General features: G+C 33.1%; 1 protein-coding gene across 1 annotated transcript; it reads left to right on the forward strand.

The window, feature by feature from the left end:
• Positions 1 to 22,117: 22,117 nt before the first annotated feature.
• On the forward strand, positions 22,118 to 25,755 carry LOC115951199 (trihelix transcription factor PTL). The gene is made up of 2 exons (XM_031068387.1): positions 22,118 to 22,771; positions 23,598 to 25,755. The coding sequence occupies exons 1-2, from the start codon at positions 22,308 to 22,310 to the stop codon at positions 24,844 to 24,846; spliced, it is 1,713 nt and encodes a 570-aa protein (XP_030924247.1). The 5' UTR covers positions 22,118 to 22,307; the 3' UTR covers positions 24,847 to 25,755.
• Positions 25,756 to 26,251: the final 496 nt, after the last annotated feature.

The raw sequence follows: 26,251 nt of genomic DNA on the forward strand, positions 1-26,251 counted from the left end.
GTTCGTCCATCTCCTTCCTCATCTCTCGAAGGAGGTCTGAATTCTGTTCGTCTAGAGTAATTGGTCTTTGATGAATGCTCCTCCTATGGCTATCCCCTTCTCCTTCCACGTTATCCTTGGATCGATTCTCCTCATGTTGAGCCTGCTGAACCTGTTGAAGCCGTAACTTCATTTCCTGATTTTGTTTGGTGAGTTCTTCAATGGTGGCTGCAAGAGCTTGAACTTGCTGGGCCAAGGCTGCGAAATCTGGATTGGGTTCCATCTGAACGTAGAAGTTGATGGATGCTACGTTTTCAAATATGAATCTGAAAATATCGTTCCCACAAACGGCACCAAACTGATGAAGTGCAAATCGTCAGTCTTGTAGGTTCGTCCAAATGGAGCCGTATCCTCGTCAGTGTCACTGTGGAAATGGTAAGATAACTCCCTTAAGGTGGACACCGGTGTAGTGCCTGCCACAGCGTCTCCGATGTCAAAGTCAGTATAAGAGAACTTTGAGGAAATAACAAAGTATCAGAATAACTAGTAATGCTTTTAGGTGTCTGTGTACCTTGTATTGGTGCTGTGAGGGCTTTATATATGCTTCCACAGCCCCTAGCCGTTATGGTAGTTAATGTGGCTTTAATGTCTCTCTTGGTAACGCCTCATGCTCAATAATGTGTGCCTTAATGAGGCATCCAACGATCTGTACAGCTGGTCTTGTAACCGCTCGGGACATTATTGGCTGTATTGAATGGTTTTGTTACCTTCGTCAGTGATATGGACGTGGTTAGTTCGTCTCAGAGGACAGCCTCGTCGGTCTCGATGAGGTCGTCCAAGAAAGGTGAGTTCGTCAGTCTCATCAGATGGTGAGTTCGTCAGTCCCATCAATCAAATTTAAAATTTTATTTATTAACACTTGTTAAGCAAATATATATCATATATAAATATTTTATATTGAACTTTCCTATGCATTTCATGGATTAGTTACTTTTGTCTTTTAAATCTTTTCCATACTGTCATGTCATGCTTTAAAAGCTCATATTTCTCAATGCCTAATACAGTAATAGATTTTTTTTTATAATTTGGTTTTAGAATTTTTAATTATAAAAACTGATAAACTGTTACATGTTAATTAAAACTAACTACAACTCATCTTCTATTAAAGAAAAAGATATCCAATATTAAACAAGTTAAATTATAATTAAATAACTTTTGTCTTTTCTATAACTTTTTTATTGCAATTTCTCTCTCTCTCTCTCTCTCTCTATATATATATATATATGTATGTATTTTTTGTATATCATGAATTAGCAACTAGTTATAATGGATTATTATACTTTATAGGCCTCAAATAATTCTCCGTTCTTGAATTACCAATAAAAAAAAGTTAATGCTTATTCTTACTCTTTTTCTTTTTCTTTTTCTTTTTTTTTCTTTAAAAAAAAATAGTGTTTACTACTTAGACTTGTAAGTACACATTGAAGAGGACTACTAAAATTTGAGAATGATTTTGAATTTATAAATATCCGTTGCTATCTTGGAATATCCATTTTGAAAGCTATTATATGATTATACTGACAAACTTGGTCATATCCAATTTTCACTAAAAATTTTATTATCTCCCCTCTTACTCAAACAACAACCCCACTAGTTACTTATTAGAAAAGATAAAACATAACTTTGATACCATAATAAAGGTGTATGGGAAAATATGAAGAAGAGAGAGAGAGAGAGGAATTTATGTGGTTTGACATTAAGTGTGTGTTTTAGTACAACTTATGTATGGTAGATTATTTGCATAATATAAGACCAAAAAAAACTAAAAAGGTAGTGTAGCTTCAAAAGGTTGAAAGTTAGATATTTGGAATAAAGATAAAATAAATAAAAAACAAAAACAAAAACAAAACAAAACAAAAAAAAACAAAAAACTGAAAGATATAGCGAAATGGGCACTAAATGTCTACATCCATAGCCATAGTTGTCAAACCGTGAATCGTATCGTGAATCGATTTTTAATTTTTTTGTATCGTGTATCGTATCGTATCGTGTATCGTAAGATACACAAACACTTAATAAAATTTATAAAAAATTATAAATATACATATATAAAGGATATATTCATTATAAATTTTAAATATATTCAACTAATGACTAATTTATTTATCATTTATGTAATAATATCTAACAAACTAACTAAATAAATCATACTAGCATGTGTTGATAACATACACATTAAAATTACTTAAATTCAAAAGTGATAATATATTACAAATGACTCAAAATTAATAATTTATTTTCATCATATTCATCAAATTGCCTAATCAACCCTGTCTAAGTCAATGCTATCATCATATTTATAATTTTGCAAATTTATTTCTTCATTAAAATTTTCTTCATCGTCATTCGTCATAAACATTTACTATCTCTTCTTGTTCTTTCTATTTCTATAAATTTTTTTTGGCATTCTAGTTTCTTGGACTTATAACAATAACGACAAAAAAAAAAAATTAAATAAATTTTTAAATATTAAAGTGAAAGGTACGTGTGTACTGTATAGTCCAATCGAAGGAGAGAGGGGAAAAAAACTTATCAATATGTTATTTTAGTAAGCAAAATTAAGTAAACTAATAATTTTGTGTTAAAAACAAGTCTAACAACTTGTTAGATTCAAATAAAAGTACAAATTTTAACAAAAAATCTCATTTTAAAGCATTTGTTTATGTATCGTACGATACGTATAACTTTACGATACGATACGATTCATACGATACACACATTGTATCGTACGATTCATGAACACTTACGATACGCCAATACGATACGGAACTTTTTACACACGATTCGATACGTATCGTACGATACGTATCGCGTATCGTACGATACTGACAACTATGTCCATAGCCTCTAATGGCTATATCTTTACTATTAAGCTCTATGTATTACAATTAACTCATTGATAGATATTTATAGTAGGTTAAATCATAGATTAAAAATACTACAACAACAAATTAATAGGATTATAATTACTTTGCTTGTATTTATACTCCAGGTAAGACTAAGATTATGTTTCTTGTATTCCAAATAGAGTAATTAGATACAATGAACATGGAATATAGTTACAAAAAAAAGTTGGGTGTTTGTATCTTAACACCCCTAACCCCTAAAAAAACAAAGTGGATTTGAAGAAATGGAGACCCTAATGGAAAGCATAATTAACTAGGTTGGATTTGAAGTAGACCAAGTTGGACCCAATTAAGTGAAGCGCATATAAGAAGCTGAACAAAGGTTAATTGGATGCGCATAATATAATGATCAAGGCTTTAATGTAAGCATGGTGCATATCATACCAATGCATGATTCTAATTAAAGGCATGGTCTAGATACTTGACTAGATAGAAAGCTGATAAAGAGGGCTGCTAATCAGTGTGATACTTAAATTGACATTGTTAGGAATTATCAATTCCAAACGTTGTCGATCCACGTGATAAGGATTAGATCTCGATTAACCTTGTAGGAATGCTTGGCAGTATTGGTGAAGGGATGATTCTAAATTTGACTACTGGAGATCATGGATTAGCGGAAGCTACAAAAGCTTAAATCTGGTAACTTATGGAGGTCACAAGGGCCTTGTTTTGATATCATAATGGAAAATATAAAGCATAATTCCATTAAAGTTTAGCTAATCTACATTTACAACATAAAGTCGTTGATGCCTACATCTTTGAATATTTTTAGTAGGTTAAATCTTAAACTAACGATACTTAACATAGAAGTAAGATTATGATTACTTCACTTGTACTCGTACTCTAAGTAAGGTTAAAATTAATTTTACTGAAACTCTAAAAAGAATTAGATCAGATAAAACTAGGTTGAAGTTATATAATAGATTTGAACCCTTTTTTTTTTTTTTTTTTTTTTTTTTTTTTTTTGATATGATGAACCTTAATGCCTTGATATATAGTACACATTTCAGTCGAATCATAGGTTATAATAACCTTGCTACCAAGCACATCCTAGTCAGGTGCAAATAAAAGCCACAAACTCATATGCTATGGAAGACACCTGTCTACGTTTGATGGGAATATAACGATTGAAACAAAGATACTTTTGCCAATAAAAAAGATACGTCTTTAATTAGTACTGAAATCAAATCCCCTCTTAACTTTCTTATATTTCATGATTAAGCTTTTTTGGGGTGACAACTCACTCCCATATACCGATAAGACAACTTTCAACTACAATCAACAAAAAAGGCTTAATCTTGGTTGGCAATCCCGGCTTCTCTCAGATGTTTTCCGGCTAGCAATTGAGTCCTTTTTTGACTAATCCTCTCCCACTCGCTCTTTTAGTGCATCAAAGGCTTTCTCTAAGCTCTTTTTTTCTTTTTTTCATTTCATATGATCCTTCTTTCATCTTGTAATTATTGAGCAATCCCTGTCGCTAGGTTTCATTATCATGCATGGGTCCAATTTCATCATGCTATCTCGGACCCACTATGGATCTCAATGAATCGGAACCTCTAATCACCAAATGTTGACAACCATTCATCAGCTGCAATTTCTTTTTTAAAAAATATATCTATGTGAGAGAGAGAGAGAGACTTTCATTGGGCAAGAATTAAGCTTTTCTAAATCAGCTAAATATACTTGGTGGACCCTTCTGGAACCAATCTAATCTTGACAACTGTCCTGAATATATGGGTGTGTGTCTGTGTGTTTTTGATGAATTAATAGTTTACGTACTGCTTTTGGGAAGATAATGTTTAGCCTTTGATTATATAATTAGATGTAACATGCCCAGTAAATTAATATAAAATAAAACAATCCTGTTAGTCTTTTATCAAATTCAGTTTATAGTAACAAATTAAAAGATTCTCCCATTTGTTATATATCACATCAGATAAGTAATAGAATCATCTTAAAGTTGTCTTAGTTTGTAAAAATATGATTTCCACTATATGATTTCCTTTTTTTTCTTTTTTTTTTGTCATTTGAGGTTTAATAAATCTATGGAATGCAAATAGAAACTATTTCATTTTCCCTAAATCTCATTCACTTTAATTTAGTCCTCATGTAAGATAGGTGTTGGGAAATTTAAGGCAAATCGATGAAAATACAAGGAATTAATGTAGGTTGGAGGTATATATGAATGAAGAGTAATGCTACAACCACAAACTATTTTTACAACATTTTTACAAACTATTGATGTGGCAAATTCTTATTAGTTCTAATATGGGTCCACTACTAACATCACATTTATGTTTATCAATAGTTATTTGAAAATTACTAAAGCTATATCAGCTGTTTGTAAAAATATTGTAAATTAGTTTGTGTCTGTAGTATTACTCATGAATCAATTGTTTTCTTTAAAGATGATATTTATCCTCAATAAATTCAGTTTGCTATCCGCTTGCAAGCAAATCGTCTCCAAGTAATAACTAAGATTGGATTCTAAAAATAGCAATCTTGAAAAATTTAATGCTGTGAATTTCTATGTTTAGTGTGCCAATTTTTTTATAAAAGCTCTCAAAATCTTTAAATAACTGAATATGGATGATTATATATAATCAATGAAGAGTTACCAGTGAAAATGCACATTTGAAAGGTCAATTATGTTGGGACAAGCGTTATAAAACATTGCCAAGACTGCTTCTAGCCATCAAGGGGACAAACAAATTCATTTCCTCCCTTTTCTTTTTTCATTTTTTTTTTTTTTTTTTTTTGGATACTAAAAATTACACTTTCTGCAATTGCCACACTCTGAAGTCTGGACAAGAATGAACCTCTCTTAATTAGCGAGTATCAGATATAATGTTCACACTGATGGACAAAACAAATTTTGAATATGGTAACAAAAAAGAATGGTGAATAGTGTTTCAAAAGTATGAAAATGGATATTTTCACATGGGTTTTCACAAAATAATCATTGAATATCTAAGTAAGCTGGTATCTCAATAACTACTAATAATCAAACCTCTCAAAACAAAGAGGAAATGATAGTTACTAATTGAATAAGGACGATAGTTACTAATTGAATAAGGACAATGTTAAAAATACTTCTAATTTTATTATAAAAATAATGTTTATGAATTGAAACTAATGTGATTGGTGTTACATCAACCACATAAATATAATAAGTAAATTTTAAATAGAAAATTATAAAACAATTATCAATTTTGCTTCAAAATCTTTACAAACTAAATGGATGTGACTGGTTCCATATCAACATGATAATAAATAAATTTCTTAAACATCTGTTTTGTCTTAAATTTAAAAGTTGACACATCAATTTGTAAAGATGTAGTAAAATTTATGGTAACCTTAGCATCACTGTTTTTAAATTAATTTTTGTTTTGTATTAAAAAGTTAATATATTAGTTTGTAATAGTTATGGAATAAAATTTAAGATAAATTTTTCAAAAAAAAAAAATGAAAATGTACTATGTATTGGTCTTAGATACAATCTAGAAAAAGTAAAGTAAATCACTTTATTTCTTTATTAATACTCCCCCTCAAGACGGAGCGTAAAGATTATGAACACCCATCTAGCAAAGTAGATTAGAAAATTGAGTAGAACGAAAAGAGTTTTGGTGTCACCTAAATCTTGAGCATGCACATCTTTGGCTAGTTTCCATCCAATTGTCATGGCGCTTTTGAATGCCTTTATGTGAAAAGATTATTGGCGAGAAGTCTTAGCCAAAATACCATTCTCGTTACTGAAAATCACATTTTCTTCCTTCTCTCTGTTAATGATAAGTTATGCCACAAGTCTTTCACATTCTTGCTCATGAACTGTGTTGTAATAGTTCAAATCCTCAATCCTAGGTTTAAGAGTTCAAAGAAGTTTTAGTTAAGAAACAACTATTTTGTCTCTTTTTTTTTTTTATCTATATTTTGTTAAGGCCATATGGATGTTAGTTTTATTTTTTATATGAGTTAATTTAGTTGTGAATTTTAATGTAATTCTTGTTTTTAAATATTGATTATTTTTCATACTTTGCCCCTAAATAATGAAATTTTGATTCCATCGCATGAAAAAACTTGAAATTTGGGAACAAGTTTTTGAAACGTTTCATTCACTGTTTGAGAATTTTTGTATTAAAACAGTTTTTTTTTTTTTTTTTTCTATCAAATAAATTTTTTGGATGAGAAAATAGTTTCCTATTTTTTTTTTTCTAAATTTAAAAACAATAAAGTATTTTTTAAAGCAAATTACCAAACAAGTAAATATCTGGAACCAGGGGGATGAGACTTTCAGATTTTCTGAAAAGAATGACGTACATTTAAAAGCAAATACGCTTTCCGCATTTTTAGGCTTCACAGTAAAAAAAGAAAGGGTCTCCCTTATAACCACGAAAAAAAATTAACCAAATTTTTGCAATTGCTACTTGGAAGATTGGTAATGGAAAGTGTGGGGTCAGAGAGTTTGTAACCCCAGCCCATTTCATGTTAAGGCCCAAGGCCGGCGCCGAGGAGACACAGGGCCGAGGATACATCATAAGAGTCATGGACGGCCTAAGGAAATGGGCGAGGACGAGCTCCTGCTCGGCATGCCATAAATGCCCCTAAAAGGAAGAGTGACCACAATGCGGAAACAGCACAATTAAAAGGCTGCCAAAACTGCAATAAAGCACTCTGCACCTGACAGAGCCATACTCTTAAACTTTTACAACCACCCCCAACCACTCTGGGTATTGGCTAATGGGACAAGTATCAGTCTTGGAAAAGTCGATCCTACACATGGACGAAAGATAAGGAATACAGACTAATATAAAGAGAGGAACAAGCAATCCGGGGAAAGTGGCTGGGAAAAATGGCCAAAAACCAGAGCCTCCCAGCCTGCCTCCAGGAGAAAGACTCCTAGAACGAACACAATTTAATTATGTATGAACACCACGAAAAACCACCGTCTGGTGACCAAGGCTTAGCCTTTCAAACCCACGCTCTACAAATGATATTGTTTGGGCTTCTTTACGTACGAGCCCAATATTGTCCTAGGGTCGTTACAAATCGAGTCCTTACAGAAAGTAAAAAAAACTAGGTAACAAGTGTTCTTAAAGTAGGGACGGATTAAGGATTTTAAGCTAACGGAGATTGGAGTACAAAGAAAAAAAAAATAGACATCTATATAGTATTAAAAAGGCAGAAAGCACATTTTAGTTCCTACATTTTTAGAATATTCCCATTTTAGTCCCTACATTTTATTTTTATCGCTTTTATTCCCTATCCTGAAAAACACTTCCCGTTTTGGTCCTTGCCATTACATCAGAAACGGAGAAAGCTGTCGTGGCAAACGGCAGGAATATATAATACTAAATTAATGTCCATGTAGCCTAAATTAATAATAAAAAATGTTTTTTAGCATTGAAAAATTCCACGTCAGCATCTAAATTAAAAAAATTAATTTATTAATTTTAACTAAATAAAAAAAATTAAATACAGAATTACAAACTAAAAATCATATGAATTAAGATCTAAGTGTGTCTTAAACAAGAACACAAACCCAAAAAAAAAAAAAAAAAAAAAAAAAAAAATAGATTGGCCACAAATCCTCAACAAACCCCAAAAAAAACCCGGATCCTCTATGCTTCTCTCTTTCAGATCCGCCGCCTTACTCCTCCTCCAACTCTCTCTCTCCCACCACTGCCGCGGCTCTTCTCTCTCCCTTGCCACCACCGCACCTTCCTCTGGCCTTTCCCCTACAATTCTCAATGCCCTCCCCCGCTTTCAATTAAAACGCAGCCAACCCCACCACCGTAATAGCAATAGCAACAGTGATGTCGTTCTTGGAGGAAACGATGATTGTGTGGTCTGCCTTAACGCTTTCAAAGATACCCAGTGGTGTAGAAAGCTCTTTGCTTGTGGTCACGTGTTCCACATGAGGTGTGTTGACTCTTGGCTTGCCAAGGTCGCTGCTTGTCCTATTTGTCATGCACCTGTTCAATCAAATGCCACAAGGACAGGTTCTTCTGTTGTGAGTTTGGAGGAAGAGGAAAAAAATTTCTGGGGTGTTTGGTAGAGGATGCTGATTTTCAGAGGTATTGTTAGCCTTGTAATTATTGTAAGTTATGATATCTTTTGAAATTTTGTACCCAAAAAGTTTTAATTTTTGTTTTCTCGTTTTTCTTTGTTGATGTATAGTTTCTATATTTATATATATACATAATATGCAGCTTGTTTGCTTCGATTTTATGTTTGTTTGTGTTAGGATATATGTGTTTCACTTATTAAGAACATATGTCATTCTTTTATGTAATTGGCTAATCTTTTGACAAAATGCACTTTACTTATATTTGGGTAGATTTAGGATGTGTTTAATACTTCAAGAAACATATTGTTCAAGTCTAGTATTAAAGCCATGAAGATTGGACCAAGAAACAAGTGAAGAAAAGTTGTTCATTAAAGCTGGACAGATAACTTGACACCTGCGGACAAATAGCTCGACAGCTGCTCGACACATGCAGACAGATAACTCGACAGTTGCTCGACACCTCTCGATAGCTGGTGGATCGATCGAGAAAGCTCCTATCTCCTCGACAACTCCTTGATAGCTTCTCGATAGCTGTATCTATCGAAGTTTAAATCTCGACACCTCCAGATTGATTGAGGTTACGGGAATTCAGATTTTTAAATCTGATTTTCGGCCCATGATGACATGTATGTGTAGGGTTTCTTTTCTCACAACCCTAGACCTATATAAGGCTTATTTTAGAGGCTGTCACATATGAGAATACAAGGAGAACATATGCAAAAGGTGACCGATGCCTTATTCTCTCTGAAAGAAGCTACTACGTCTTTGCGCCTTAAGGTTTTGTAACCAAGTGCTTCTTGATCTTCATTATTGATGAAGTGAAGAACTTTGCAGCCAACAATTTTCTTCTAGTTGGTGATTAAGTCGCGTACTGGGATCCGCGCAATTGGTTAGTCACGTACTAGGATTCATGCATCAAAGGGTGGCATTCATATATTGAAGAGTTCAGAGATTCTAAAGCGGTAGAAGGTTTCTACTGTGAGTTCATCTACGGGGATTGTAGAGTCTAGGGACAAAGGTTTTGTACTAGATCTGAAACTTCTCTTTACTATAGTAGATTGCTTTTCGGGAAGGTTTCCCCCCAGGTTTTTTACTGTGAAACTAGTTTGTTTCATTAGTTTTCCTAGGTCATCATATCTTGTCTTATTTATTTTTTCTTTACATGATTTTGACATGATATTGATGTTTGTTTTAACAAGTTTTATTCATAATAAATCTAATTAACTATTTGGATTTAAAACTTGTTAATTCTATCAATCGGGGTCTAAATTTTCCAACAAGTGGTATCAGAGTGGGTACACTCTAATTGGATTAATTTCCTAAGTGTGATCCTTGACCCCTGTTGTCATGGATCACGGACAATCTCTTTTGATTCCTCCTTTATTTGATGGAACTAATTATGCGTACTGGAAAGTTCGTATGAAAGTTTTTTTGCAGGCTCTAGGTGAACAAGTATGGCAAGTTGTTGAAGTTGGCTAGATTAAGCCAAAGGAAACGCCGGTGGATTGGGATGATGAAACAATCATAGCGGCAAATTTCAATAGTAGGGCCTTGAATGCTTTGTTTTATGGGGTGACCAATGAGGAATTCAAGAAAATATCATCCATGGAAGTTGCCAAGGAAGCATGGACCATTCTTGAGACCACCTATGAAGGTACCAAGGCAGTAAAGATTGTGAAGTTTCAAAAACTCACTAGTAGTTTTGAAGAAATAAGGATGGAGGAGGATGAGACCTTTGATGAGTTATATGCTAAACTCATGAATATTGTGAATTCTACCTTCAATCTTGGAGAATCTATTACAAAATCCAAAATTGTTAAGAAAATCCTTAGGTTCCTTCCTAAAAGATTCCATGCCAAGATCACTGCCATTGAAGAAGTCAATGACATTGATCAACTTCCTTTGACTGAGCTTGTAGGGAACCTTCAAACCTATGAGATGTGATTAGGCTCAATGGGAAAAGGTGGAAAGAGTAAAAACTTGGCTCTTAAGGGTATAGAGGAAGAGATTGAGGACTCTAAAGTTGAAGATGAAAGTGAAGATGATGATGAGGATGAGGATGAGGATCTAACCTTCATAACTGAGGAGATTATCAAACTTCTTCAATTTAGGAAAAAGGATAAGGGCAAACCTCCTAAGAAATCTAAATCCTCAAGGAAGGGCAAGAATGAAAAACCCGGCATCCAATGCCATGAGTGCAAAGGTTTTGGTCATATGAGGATAGAGTGCCTAAACTACCTCATGAAGGAAAAGACCAAGGAGTCCAAAGATAAAGGGTTGGTTGCTACTTGGAGTAATACTGAGAATGACTCTTCTGATGAGCATGTGAGTGAATGTAGTCACGTTATGGCCTTTGCTATCTCAACCGATAAGGTGATTGTGGAGAGTGCTAGTGACAATGAGGATTCTTCTGATGATAAAGTGCCCCAGAAGTTGACCATTCAGGAAGCCTATGATAAGCTATACACTGAATTCATAAAATCTGAAAAGACTTCTCATCTTTGAAGAAAAGAGTTTAATGAGGTAAAGACTGAAAAAGCTGATTTGCTAGTTAAACTAGATGAGACTATAAGGTTAGTTGAGACTATTGTTGTGGAGAACACCTCATTAGAAGAGAAGGTCAAGAATCTTGAAGTTGAACTTAGTCAAACTAGAACTCAAATAGAGAGGATGTCTAGTGCAAAGCTTGATGAGGTTTTGAGTACTCAAAAGCCTAGTTCTGATAAGACTGGCTTAGGATATGTTGTTTCCTCCAGCCCCTCCTCTTCCACAACTTTTGGATCAAGGACTATCTTTGTGCCACAATCTAAGAAAGGTAATAAAGGTGTGAAATCCAAAACTGATCTGGCTAATTCTAAACCTTTTGTTAGACCTCACGTTTGTCACCATTGTGGTGTTTCTGGACACATTCGTCCTAATTGCTTTAAGTTGTATCCTCATAAGCAATTGTCCAAATAGTCACAGGTTTCCTCTCAAGGACCTACACCTTTGTTTGGAGAGTTATTAAAAACTTTAAACTTTTTAACTCAATTTCAGGAAAATTCTAATTCTTCTATATTCGTTAGTAGACATACTAGGACACGTGTCTTTTCATCTTCACGGCCAAAGACTTGTGCTGTGTGGGTGAGAAAGGAGTCTAAGACTTAATTGTCTTTTCTGTTTGTCATCTGCTTTAATTCTTTCTATCTAAAGTAGGACTCTCTTTACTTGATTTCTTATCTGCTTTTGGAATCATGCTTTCATGCATTTGCACCATTCTATCATGCTTTTATGCATATGCATCTTTCTTTCTACTTTCATGTTGTTTGTCTGTTTTTGTTTGGTTATTTAGTCTTTATTTTGTTTGTTTTTCAAAATAAAAAGAGAAAAATCAGAAAAATACAAAAACAGTATATGTTTTGTGTACATTGGTACTTGTGTACCTTAAATAGCCATTGAAACAAAATTTTCTAAATTTTGTATCTTTTGTAACTTAAATGAGCATCTCTATGCACAACTAAGCAAGTTAGCTTTGTGGCTCTTATTTGTGATGAGTAAGATTAAGTTGTCTCTTGTGCTTAACACTCATATCACTCTTTTTGACGGATAGGACTAAAAAAATCCTAAGAGAAAGGCATTAATAACCATCTCACCACTGTTACCCACCAATTATAATATGACACATATATGCTTCAGCATAACAAAAGTGCAGTGTCAATAACATTTGTGTGTTTCGGTATAGCAAAATTGGAATGTTAAAATCTTAACTTAATTAGGTATTTCTTTTTCTATCTCTTATATGCCCATGCATGATATGCTTAAAAGAAAAATATGCAAAGAAAAAATCAAAAGCAAAAATGTCAAAAATGTCAAAAATAATTGCAAGCATGTATTCTAGGAGATGTGAGAGTTATAATATGTACCTCGAAGATGATAGTCCCCATCAAGCAGTTATGATTGTGTGTGAGTTAAAGTGATTTTCTCATATCTCAAATCGTCATAACATATATGCACTTATGCAATTTTGCGATATTTTTCACACACAGCACACAATATTTTTTACTACTCTTGATATATGTGCATGTACAATGTGATTTGGCCATCACAAGGTTTTACATGTGTTAATGTATGCTCACTAAACTATCTTAACTTGTTTTTGGAATATAAAATTAGTTAAACTTGTTTAGTGTGTGTGTGTGTGTGTGTGTGTGTGTGTTTTGGGATCTATGTGCATAACATTTTTCTTATTGAGAGATTTGTTTTTCATATGTTTTGCATCTTTCTATTATTTTGTCATCCATAACATCTTATTTCATTACATTCATGCATTTTTATGGATTCTTTGTGCCCCCTTGATCATCTTTATTTTTCTCGGATGAAACTTTCTAGCTTCTTGTACCATTTGTCAATCATGACAAAAAGAGGGAGAAATTGTGGAGATATGTGGTTTCTTTTTAAGATTCTACATGTTAAGGGGAGAAATACATGCATCTGTAAGGGGGAAATGTGTTTCATCCTGTTAAGGGGAGTGCTTACCTCCTTCTTCTTGTACACCGGTCTTGTGACCATGTTTACATACATTGTGCATATCTTTGATATATATATGATGATGTATGTCTTCTTCATCCACCTTTACATGTGTTGTTTCTTTTCTCTCTTTATACACATGTTTCTTTATTTGTATGTAATCTTTTATTTCTGTCTCACACTAAGATGCCTTGATGAGTTTCGTTTAAAGTATTTCAGAAATACAGGTTGTCAAAGTCTACTTGCCATAAACTCTCTTCTTGCAAAAATTTTCTAGAGTTTGTGTTAAGATAGATTTTATTGTATTCAACAAGCGAATATGAGTTGAGTGATTTATGATTTCTCTCATATGTTCATTTGTTTGTTATGGTTTTGTCACAGATTGCCAAAGGGGGAGATTGTTAGGACATATCTGTCTCACTTGTTAAGAACATGTCATTCTTTTATGTGATTGGCTAATTCTTTGACAAAATACACTTTACTTATATTTGGGTAGATCTAGGATGTGTTTAATACTTCAAGAAACATGTTGTTCAAGTCTAGTATTAAAGGCATGAAGATTGGATCAAGAAACAAGTGAAGAAAAACTGTTCATTAAAACTGGACAGATAGCTCGACACTTGCGAACAGATAGCTCGACAACTGCTCGACACCTCTCGATAGCTGGTGGATCGATCGAGAAAGCTCCTGTCTCCTTGACAGCTCCTCGATAGCTTCTCAATAGCTGTATCTGTCAAAGTTTAAATCTTGACACCTCCCGATCGATCGAGGTTACGGGAATTCAGATTTTTAGATCTAATTTTCGGCCCATGATGACATGTATGTATAGGGTTTCTTTTCTCACAACCCTAGACCTATATAAAGCTTATTTTAGAGGCCGCCACATATGAGAATACAAGGAGAACATATTCAAAAGATGACCGATGCCATATTCTCTCTGAAAGAAGTTACTGCGTTTTTGCGCCTTAAGGTTTTGTAACCAAGTGCTTCTTGATCTTCATTGTTGATGAAGTGAAGAATTTTGCAGCTAACAATCTTCTTCTAGTTGGTGATTAAGTCACGTACTAGGATCTGCGCAATTGGTTAGTCACGTACTGGAATTCGTGCATCAAAGGTTGTCGTTCATATATTGAAAAGTTCAGATGTTCTGAAGCGGTAGAAGGTTTCTACTGTGAGTTCATCTACGGGGATTGTAAAGTCTAGGGACAAAAATTTTGTACTAGATCTGAAACTTCTCTTTACTATAATGGATTACTTTTTGGGAAGGTTTCCCCCCAGGTTTTTTACTGTGAAACTAGTTTGTTTCATTGGTTTTCCTGGGTCATCATATCTTATCTTATTTATTTTTCCGCTGTATGATTTTGACATGATATTGATGTTTGTTTGTTTTAACAAGTTTTATTCATAATAAATCTAATTAACTACTTGGATTTAAAACTTGTTAATTCTATCAATCGGGGTCTAAATTTCCCAACAGCTTGTATTGGGTTTTGTTTGGTCACAGAGAAAAATGTAAACTGAGAGTAGATATTCAATCAACAAAATAACACACCCGAGCTACAGAGAAAGCTTTTTTTTTTTTTTTTTTTAATTTCTGGGTTTGTGTTCTTGAATCCGGGTTTATGTTCTTGTTGCTCTTGTTCAAGACACACTTAGATCTGAATTCATATGATTTTTAGTTTTTAATTTTTTTTATTTAGTTAAAATAAATAAATTTTTTTTTTAATTTAGATGCTGACATGACATTTTTTAATGCCAAAAAATATTTTTTATTATTAATTTAGGCCACGTGAACATTAATTTAGTATTATTTATTCCTACCATTTGCCACGTTAGCTTTTTTCATTTCTGATGTAACAGCAAGGACCAAAATGAGAAGCGTTTTTCAAGATAGGAACTAAAAACGGTAAAAATAAAATGTAGAGACTAAAATGGGAATAGCCTGAAAATGTAGGGACTAAAATGTGCTTTCCGCCTATTAAAAAATTATAAATACTCAAAATCGTTATTTCTAAATATATTAAGATGCAATTATTTATCAACAAAGACAAAAACAAAAACAAAATAATGTATTTTTTTAATACTAGGCTATCTATGATTTTTTTTTTTTTTTTTTTGAAGTTAAAGCATTAACAATTGTGGTGCTAAAAATTTTAGCTTTTAGCAACTCAAAAAGGTATTTTATCTATTTTACCATCTCACCTTACAATACACCCAATGTTAAATGTTCTTTTTTCTAATAATTTCATTTAAAATAATATAAACAACTCATTAAAATAATAAAGGAACTAAGAGAATTTGAGTTTTTTAATTGAAAAAAAAGATATAATCTTAATAAAATATTGTATTTTATTTTTAACAACTTGCTACAGTCAACTGATATTTACACCAGTTTACTGTAGTTGCAAAAATTTTAGTTTTAGTTTTTCCAATAATACATGATTTTTTAGTTCTTTGGTGGCAAACTAATTTTTTTTTTCTAAAATACAATCACCATTGTGAATGTTTTTATTATTTTTGTTAAGTTTTTGGGTTGGATAGTTGTTATTTAGATGAGGTTAGCTAAACTTACTGAGGAAAAGGGGGCCTAAGGTTTTGGAAGGATGGCCCAACTATAAAAATCAAATATATAATAGCTAAAAAAAAAAAATTTAACCCAGGGGGAGCCCAAGCCCCCTTAGGCCCCCACCTGGGTCAGTCTCTACCTTAGAGCATTTGTTAATATATTATTTTTTAAAAATTTAATACTATTTTCATGAGAAATATAAAAATATGTTAAAAAAAATTAGAGACAAATTTTTGCTACAAATTTGGTTGTAACCTAAAGCTATAACTCTCACAAATAAAATTAGAACAAAATTTAGCAACAAAATTGGTTAGTCTTATTCAATATCATTAACATTATTATATATTTCGAAAATCTAACTGTTAGATTTCATGTTCTTTATATTCTTAATACATATGTCAAATTTTATATCAATCGGATATTTTTACTATATAATCTATAATATTATATTTTGTACATAATTTCAAACTACATAAACAAAGATAACATGACTATTAATCTTTAATTTTCTAGAAATTTTACAAGTGTGGTGAATATAAAAAGAAAATATAATATAATGATGAATTTATCAAAATCCACCTCTAATAAAATGATATTAAGTAAAATTGTAATCTTAGGATATAATCAATTTTATAACTAATGAGAAAGTTGTAAGGTTGTAGTTTTAGACTACAATCTTAAGACTACATATTTTGAAAATGAGAAAGTTTAGTTATAAAATTAGTTGTTGCCTAAAATTACAACGTTACTCAATATTTTTTTATTAGAAGTGAATTTTGACAATTCACCATTGAATTACATTTTTGTTTTATATCCTTACCTACAAAATTTCTAGAAAATTAAATATCAATAGCAATGTTATTAATAAATTTTTTAAATTGTAATTTTTTGTAATTTAAAATTATACCTAAAATATAATCTTATAGATCATATAGTAAATAATATTCAATTGATACAAAATTCGATAGGTGTATTAAGTACGTAAAAGACATGCAATCCATCGGTTAAATTTTCAAAATTTCTAAAAATAATTTTTAAATCAATATCTCTATATATCCATTAATTTTGTTCAAAAAATAATATTAGTGATAAATCTAGGTAAAAATTAAAATAAAAAAAATTGTTAACAGTGAAAAAAAATAGTGAAAATTTTCGAACATATTGTCTGATTGAAAAGGACGTGAAAGCCAGTGCAGTCGTATTAAATTAGAAAGGAGGTATGTAGTACAAAATGGTGGTGCCACAGTTCTCCATGCATCAACATCAAACTGCTTGGATTCACGTGGGCTTTGATATTTTTGTTGAGAGAGAGAGTGAGAGAGCAATTAATGGACCGGATTTTAGAGTGGTCCACCTTTTACAACGGACCGTACTACTACACAGCACTCAGATAATTCTGAATATATTGAATTAAAATTCCGGTTTCTTCAATCAAAATATCATCATTTGTACATTATGTATCATGATTCATGTACAACGTAATTAATTCTTTTTGGCGGTTTGTACACCCCCATTAATTAATGAGTGCTGGCTCAATTATTATTGAACACACATTCTATGACTATGAGTATAACTTATCATGTCTATTTTTTTTTTTTTTTTTTTTGGGGGGTACACTTTATTTTCTAATTTATAAAGACAGCAACAATGTTTACTGTCTAGACATTAAAGCTACCGACAAAATTGTCTTTACAATTTTTTTTTTTTTTTAGAATACAAAGTATTTAATACACACGAAAATATGGGAAGATGTTTTAAAAAAATTGATAGTGTCTTAACCATCTAAGATGTTTTTTTTTTTTTTTTTTTTTTTTTTTGAGAAACATCTAAGATGTTATTTGATAGAGAATAGAATAGTCTAAATATAATAAATGAAATTATTCTCTAAGGTCTCTTTCTTTTTTTGGACAAACAAATATGTATATTTCTTCGATTATTTGACTATTTTCTCAAGTGTATGTAATTTTTTTATCCCACATGCACTAGAGTATTACAAAAAAGAATACTATAAAAGTAAATTCAAGATATTTGTAAGAAGTTTCAAACTTAAGATTTCATAAAATTTATTGCTAAAGTGTTACTACTACAGAATCAATACAAAGCCTATCCACATACATCCTATACACAATCTAAATTCAAAAGAATAAATATAGAGGGATTCAAGAACATCACAAAGTCTTGCATTTGGGTAGTATCCCCTTTGGCCTTAGTCAAAGTATTCGTAGTTTGTACATCTATTTGCTTACTGTAACAGTACCTCATCCAAACTTGAGGACTATGGTTCAACAAGTACCAACAATCATCAACATATTGAAGAGAAACTAGAAGCTATTATTAACTTCATTGGAGTTAGTAATCAAACCAATTATAACTCTTACATCAAGTTCAATCCCCGACTACATCTGAAATTATAACTCTTACATCAAGTTCAATCCCCGACTACTTCTGAATTAAGTTGCTTGCAAAGTAAAAGTAGATCCTTCAAAGCCCAAAGTTCCGCAGTACAAAGACTAATAACAGTAAAAGTACATATGCAAGTTACGCAAGTCCTCTGTTGTTGGGTCTAATAATTCACGCTTCAATGTTCAGGGTTGATTTCTCATGTGTCAATCATATATTATCTTGATCACTAAAACGCATCCAAAGTTGGCTTGCAGGGTTATGAACCTATGATATAACCGGTTTATACGAGCCTAAACTAGTGCATCTTTTGTGCCATACAGCCAGGGGATGTGAAAACCCTTCAAACATTTCTAGTACCAGTAAAAGACAGATTGAATTCCCATAAAAGAAACAATGTAGCGAAGAATGTGGGGACAATGGGCAAGTCAACTATGACAAAATTTAATAAAATTGATCATTGGATCTGAATGTGATAAAAATCATGAGTATTGAGGAGAAAACTTTAGTTAGAGCCTCTTAGATAATGATAGAAGCAATCAAGCAAACATGCATGAGTAAATCAAGGTCACGGGAATTTGGAAAATCTCTCTTTGTGGATCAACAAAGACTATGAAATTTGTTCAAACTGGACTCAAATTTAAAATTTTGAAATCCCACATTCACTATTAAAGAAATAAAAAGGTACACTAGTTTCAATGAGACAATGATAATTGTCCTACATCCCTAGAGGATAGTTAAGTTATAGTAGGAGCCTTAAATAGTTAATGTTTACTAAAGGTGATGACTTGAAGGTTTAGGCCCAAGATGTTGAGCTGCATTAGAGTTTTTTTAAACTGATTTTTTCAACAATCATCAGCAATCAATATCACGAAATTCATACTTTTCAATAAAATTGGCTAGTAAGTGGTAAGAACAGGAATGCCATTAAGCATTTCCCCACTTTTACACTTGAATAAATGAATTTATCTTCTAACTACACATAAAAAAATAATCAATTAAGACTTACGATCCATGATTTTTTTTTTTTATTGGCCTAAGTCATGTAAATATTTTTATTAGTTTAATTACATTTTTGGTCCTCATACTTCGCCCCATGTTTCAATATGAATTCTAACCTTTTAGTTTAGTCTTTATTATCTTAACTTTTGAATCAAAAAAGTTGTTGTCATTAACTATTGGATGGAAAAGGGAGATGTAGCAACAAAAAGTTTTGCATGTGTAATTAAACATGTTTTTTTTTTTTTACAAGCCTCAAAAGCTACCCACCACCCTCCCTCTTTTCATGCATCGGGTTAATCTATTAATCTGACCTGGCCTAAATGGGATATGTTTGGAATAATTAGGTTCCATTTGAAAGTTTTAAACTTTTAACCTCAAAGGATTTCGATTTCAATTCCAATATGATCATTGCTCAGTATACGATTTCTACTACAAACTTATTCTTAATTATCCAAAAACATGTTTTGACTTAATAAATTTTTTTTTTTTTTTTATACACTTTGTAAGAGACTTAATTGAATGTTATACCAACAAAAAGGTGGCTGTAGTTGACAGGTTGAGTTTGAGACATGTCATTTATAATTGAGTCCAGTTTGGACTGGGAATCCAATCTAATCAAGTATCAACATCCCTAAATATGGGCCATTAACAGAGGTATGTATGCGTTGGCTACAAATATTGTATGCCACCTTCGAAAATAACACTATTTATGCGAAAAATTATCTGTTTGAACTTTGAAATACTTAATTCATGGTTAGACTAACCAACACAGTTCGCATCAAGAATTATTATATGGAACTTTCATTAAATTTAATTGGTCTCTAATGATTACCAATGTTAGCATCAAAAGATATCATAACAAGTATCAACATCAAATGATGATCAAAGCATCAAACTTATTGTGTAGTCAATCTTAATCAAGGATCTCTTGTGCAAGAAACTTGATGAACTATGAAGGAAAGAAACTTGATGAAGTATGAAATCAGTGGGATGTTTACTTTGGACTTAGTGTATGATTGAAGACCTAAAAATAAGAGAAAAACACTATTAGAGTACACCAGTGTGGTGCTAGTCCAAGACCCTCTAATGATTAAGTCAAAGTCTCCCTCAAGGTCTCCATAAACTCTCTAAGTGTAAAAGTTAGTAATTTTTTCATATACCTCTGATTTGGTGAAGTCTGGCCTTTATATAAGAGATCTTGAGTGGGTCTCCTTGTTCGGTGCAACTACTCTCGTGGGAGACGTGTGGGCTTATTGGGGTAAGTGAAAGCGAATTCCAAGAAATTTATTCCCTCATTCTGAAGTAGTGGATTTGCAATATAAATCCCAAAAACGATGGATATAGCTAAAAATTACTAAGTGTTGAACATTATATACTGTGGACGACGACTTTATGCAAACAGTGTTTTTTAGACAAGCTTCTTGTGCCTTTTTTAGAAGATCTTCTTGGATGATGGTTCATTTTTATTCTCCATCAAAACTAAAATGATTCAATAATATTATATTGAATTAGGAAACAAATTATTCAAGTTTCTTTTAATGCTATATTGCACTTATGTAACAAAGGAAGTAGAATTTTTGTTATCATATTGAGGGTTAAATTTCAATATTATTTGGATTTTTATTGAATGAACGATATTTTATGAATGATAGCCACGTTTATAATGTGTTGTCTCAATCTAACTAATGACATGACATCTTGACAACAAGCCAAGACCAAGCGGGAGAGCCAAGTTGATGAATTAATGTTAACTTTTCTAACATTAGACCATCTTTGTATCTCAAGCATTTATGGTGAGTTTAGATGGAAGAGGGGGAAAAGATAATAAAGTAAACTTAATCAGGCCTTCCATTCAAACTGAACATTACCTCTTAGAAATTTAAAACCTCACAACCTAATTATGTAATTCATAAGAGCCCTTTTTGAAGAAAGGATTCCCTATACATCATGAGGATTGAGGAAAAACAGACCCAAAAAATACCATAAATTAAGGCATAATTATAGACCAATTAAAAAGAACGATCTATTGATTGGGCAACAACCCTATTCAAAAATTCTACCTACCCTACTCCAAAGCAAACGACAGCGTTTGAGCATCCGACGTGACAACCATTTATTGGTTCATTCCGTGCATGCAGGAAGGAAGGAGAGAGAGAGAGTCAAAAGGCCAGGATCCTAGGCACTGTTCACACGTCAGCAAGGCACAAATGGACTGTCCTCCATTGGTCGCATTTCCTTTAACCACGTGTCCCTCGTTCACTAGTCCCTTATTGCTCTTACTATTACGTGTTTGTTCGTGTCCCTCGTTATCCTCTTTGTCCTCACACCCTTCTCTTTTATTTTTTTATAATAAAATTCCAAACAAATATCCTTTTTAAAATATCCCACTTTAAACCCTATATTTTCATTAGTATTCCAAATAAAACTCCACTAAATTTACCGTGAAACATTTGGAAATATAGGGTTTAATTTATAAAATTATGGGTTTTCTTTTTCTTTTTCTTATAAAAAAAAGTTTTGCTATTTATATTTTGGGTTTGAGTGTGAACCTCCAATCCTCTGTACCAAACAAAGACAGAGAACGAGGAGACCCATATAGAGAGAGAGATTGCATACAAACTTTGACACAGACATGGGACCATTGTCCTGTACATAAAATTCGAGCTTTTTCGTGGACGACACGATCCGAGTCTGCCGCTCCTCTTTCGTTTCTCTCTCTCTCTCTCTTACTCTCTTTCTCCAAATACCTTTATCTTTCTTTCTCTCACCCTTTCTTTACTTCGGTGTTTTTTTTTCTTGACTCATATTTCAAACCCCCCACATGGAAATGGAAGATCAGTATAACATAGCCGATCTAAGGCAACTCATGAATGGTCCTAGGTCTCATTTCCCAGCTATCCCTGAACCCCAAGACCTTTTCTCTGCTCACCAACACCGAAGCCTCACACCCACTTCTCAACAACACTACGATATGCTGATGTTGAATCGTCATCATCATCAACATCAACAAGTACCTCCGGAGCTTTTGCCTCGTGGCCTCCACGACTTTCGTGCTGATTCTACTTCTACTCAAGCTGCCATTACAACTGTCGCCGCTACTAATACTGCTACTTCAACTCCATCGCTCAGTGGGTTAGACGCTGATACTGGTTGCTTAGGAGGCGACGCCGGCACCGGAAGATGGCCTAGACAAGAGACTCTAACTCTTCTTGAGATCAGATCTCGACTTGATCCTAAGTTCAAAGAGGCTAATCAAAAGGGTCCCTTATGGGATGAAGTTTCTAGGTATTTCATTTCTTTCTATATATGTATGTATCATGTACCCTAGTCTTCCTTTTCATTATCTTTCCCCTTTTGTCACCAAAACTTTCTCCTTTCTTCTTTTGGTTTTTGGGGTCTTGGTGTAATTTTAGTTCTCTATTGTTGATGGTGATGATGAAGGATTGAGTGGTTTGTCCATGTTATTATAGCTAGGGAGTGTAGAGAAACATAGAGTTGTTTTTTTTTTTTTTTTTTTGGCTGTTATATCTCAAAACTTGGAAGCGATTTTATGATTTTGAGTTAGAAAATGGCTACACTATGAGTCCATGAGCTTTAGTTGGAAACCCAGGTGTTATTTTCTTGTTTACTTCGATTTACAGGTTTCGTATTAAGAAAAAAATAATAATTAATGGCTCATCATAAACTGTATAGTTCTTTCACTGACTTGTTTTCCGTTTTGAAAATGTGTACCTTCTTTTAAGTGCAAGTTTTACTGGTTTTTTTTTTTTTTTTTTCTTGGAAAGGTGTGCCCACTATTAGTTTCATCTGATGAGAAGACATATCTAGTAGCTACAAGCTACCCTATCAAAAACCCATCTTCGCTTTAGCAATTTGAATGGTCATGTGCTTAGTTTGGTTCACTGTAATTACTTAGCAAGAAAAGCATAGCAGAATGGGTGGTACCTTTAGATAATTAAGATTATCACCACATGAAAATCTATGCGTTGCTCTCTATTCTTTTACAATGCAATCTAGGGTTCCCCCACCCATCATTATTTCATTTCTTATATAAAAAAATTCAATTCATTTTTCATATCCATTTGATTGTATTATTCTTTTTTCCTTTTAGGATCATGTCTGAAGAACATGGATACCAAAGAAGCGGGAAGAAATGCCGAGAGAAGTTTGAAAACTTGTACAAATATTACAAGAAAACAAAGGAAGGCAAGGCTGGAAGACAAGATGGTAAGCACTACAGGTTCTTTCGACAACTCGAAGCTCTCTATGGAGAAACCAGCAATACAAACTCAGTCCCAGAAAGCCATTTTGCGGGACACGGTCTTCGATTTCATACCATAGGCCAGAATATCACTCAAGCAAATCAAGATGGCTTTCAATCTCAAAAGCATTGTGATAGTCTTAGCCTATCTAATTCCTCTGAGTATGGTACTTCTTCCTCCGATGATAATGATCTCAGCACCGCGGCGGCGATGGTGGAGAATGACTCGGGGGAGAAGAGGAGGAAAAGAAGAGGAAGAAGCTGGAAGGGAAAGATAAAGGACTTCATTGATTCCCAAATGAGAAATTTGATAGAGAAACAAGAGGCATGGTTGGAGAAGCTGATGAATACCCTTGAACAGAAAGAACAAGAGAGGATGTTAAAAGAAGAAGAATGGAGGAAAGAAGAGGCAGCGAGGATAGAAAGGGAGCACAAGTTTTGGGCTAAAGAGAGATCTTGGATTGAAGCTAGAGATGCAGCTTTGATGGAGGCATTGCAGAAGCTAACAGGAAGTGAAGTAAAAGCTTCATCTTCTGAGGCTCTAATGGCTGCTGAAATTCAAAACCAAAGTGAAAACCAGAATGAGGATGGAAGTGAAATACTAAATAATAATGGGAAAGGTGAAAGCTGGCCTGAGTCTGAGATTATGAGGCTAATGCAATTCAGGAATGGAATGGAATTAAGGTTCAGGCAAAGTGTATGTTCAGAAGAGGCTTTGTGGGAAGAAATAGCAGGAAAGATGGCTTGTTTGGGATATGATAGGAGTGCTTTAATGTACAAAGACAAATGGGAACGCATTAATAATTGTCAGAGAAGAAGCAAGGAAGGTTACAAGAAGCGCAAAGAGAATTCAAGAAGCTGTGGCTACTTTCAGAATAATGAGTCTTCCCTATACAATCAAGGTGGGGCTTATTGTGAAATGAATGAACAAGAGCCAGAGACTGTGAGACTACAAGGAAATAATGATGGTTCTTCCCCTTCTAATTCCAATGCTGGGAATTCTGTGCATGAGAGTTGCTTTCCCTTCTTGATGGCTGATGGGGAAAACTTGTGGGAAAATTATGGTTTGAAACTCAACAAAGGCAATCACAACCAGTAAGTAAAAAAAGAAAAGCACATAGAGTTTGTTAAGTTGTTCTAATTATCTGGATTGGGAAGAAACTTTGAAGGGCGGGAAAACGTACGTAGTTGAATTGTTAAGAGGTAAGAGGTTTGAAAATGCCTCTGGTACAATGGACTTACATTGTGTAAGAGCTAGCTGACTGAAGATTTATGTATATTAGGACTTAGAAGCTGCACATTTAAGAATAAAATAATGGGGTTTGTGTTTTATCAGTGTAATGGGGAAAGGAGGAAGCAATTAATATTTTGCTCAAATTATCGGGTTATGGTCTCAATGTTCTGTAAGTTTTCCATTTTGTGATAAATTTCCCTTCTGTGCATGCAATTGGTACTATCATATTGTAGTTCATTTTTTATTTCCTTCTTACATCTTTCCCTTCCATACTTTATTTTCTATTCTTCAATAATCTTTGGACCCCTAGAGAAGCATTGCGTGTGTATGTGTGAGAGAATAATTTACTTGTCATAATATACATTACTTGTAGATTTCAAAATTCATATTTGATGCACCATCCGTGCATGAATAAAATGTAAGTACTTTGTCTTCTGACATTTGGTAATAAATTCATTGTCCAATTGAGTCCTTGTGGAAAATTATTTCTTCCATCACTACTAATGACAATATTGGAATACATTTACCCGGATCAAGAGCAATGTACTAATGTACCTAGTCATTTTGTTCAGAGTCAACAAGGAAGAAATATACAGTGATTTATTCCAACTTTCAAGAAAGTAAAATGACAGGTAGCCACTTGATATTGACTCTGTTTGTCCTAATAATCTTTGAAAGTAAATTTTTAGCTACAAAAATATTAAATATAGCAGAATTTCGGAGTTCAAGGAACGAGATTCCAGAAAAAACATGGGTGTTCCCTACCATTACTTTGCATGGATTGAAGCTGACCAAGCTATCACCGAGAAGATTACATTTTGCAAAGTGAACTTGCAAAATATACAATAAACGTTGTATGTGTGAAAGATGCGATGTAATATAAATTAAAATAAAGGGATTAACCAAGTAAAAATTAGCCGTTCTCTTGTACAAGAATGTGTTCTTAGGGTTGATCAGTTTATGATAATAAGAAAAATTGTCAAAGGAGTTGAACTGCCACCAAAGGGGATGAGACCCTTTTTTTTTTGTGGTTTGTCATGCTTGTGCATTCGTTCATAGTGGGAAGGTCAAGGATTCCACTTAGAATTCACAGGTTTAATACTAAACCTAAGTGGTATATATTCTGTGAGAACTCTTACCCCTTGAGAATATTGAGCTTTACTGGTCATAATCAAAACTTACAACCAAAAAATAAAAGCAGTCTACAAGAATATTTACTATCAAATAGGCAGAAACCTTGGTTACTTAGAAATTGATGGTTACTTGGAAT

The sequence above is a fragment of the Quercus lobata genome, chromosome 7 (genome assembly GCF_001633185.2).
Source record: "Quercus lobata isolate SW786 chromosome 7, ValleyOak3.0 Primary Assembly, whole genome shotgun sequence".
NCBI lineage: Eukaryota > Viridiplantae > Streptophyta > Magnoliopsida > Fagales > Fagaceae > Quercus > Quercus lobata.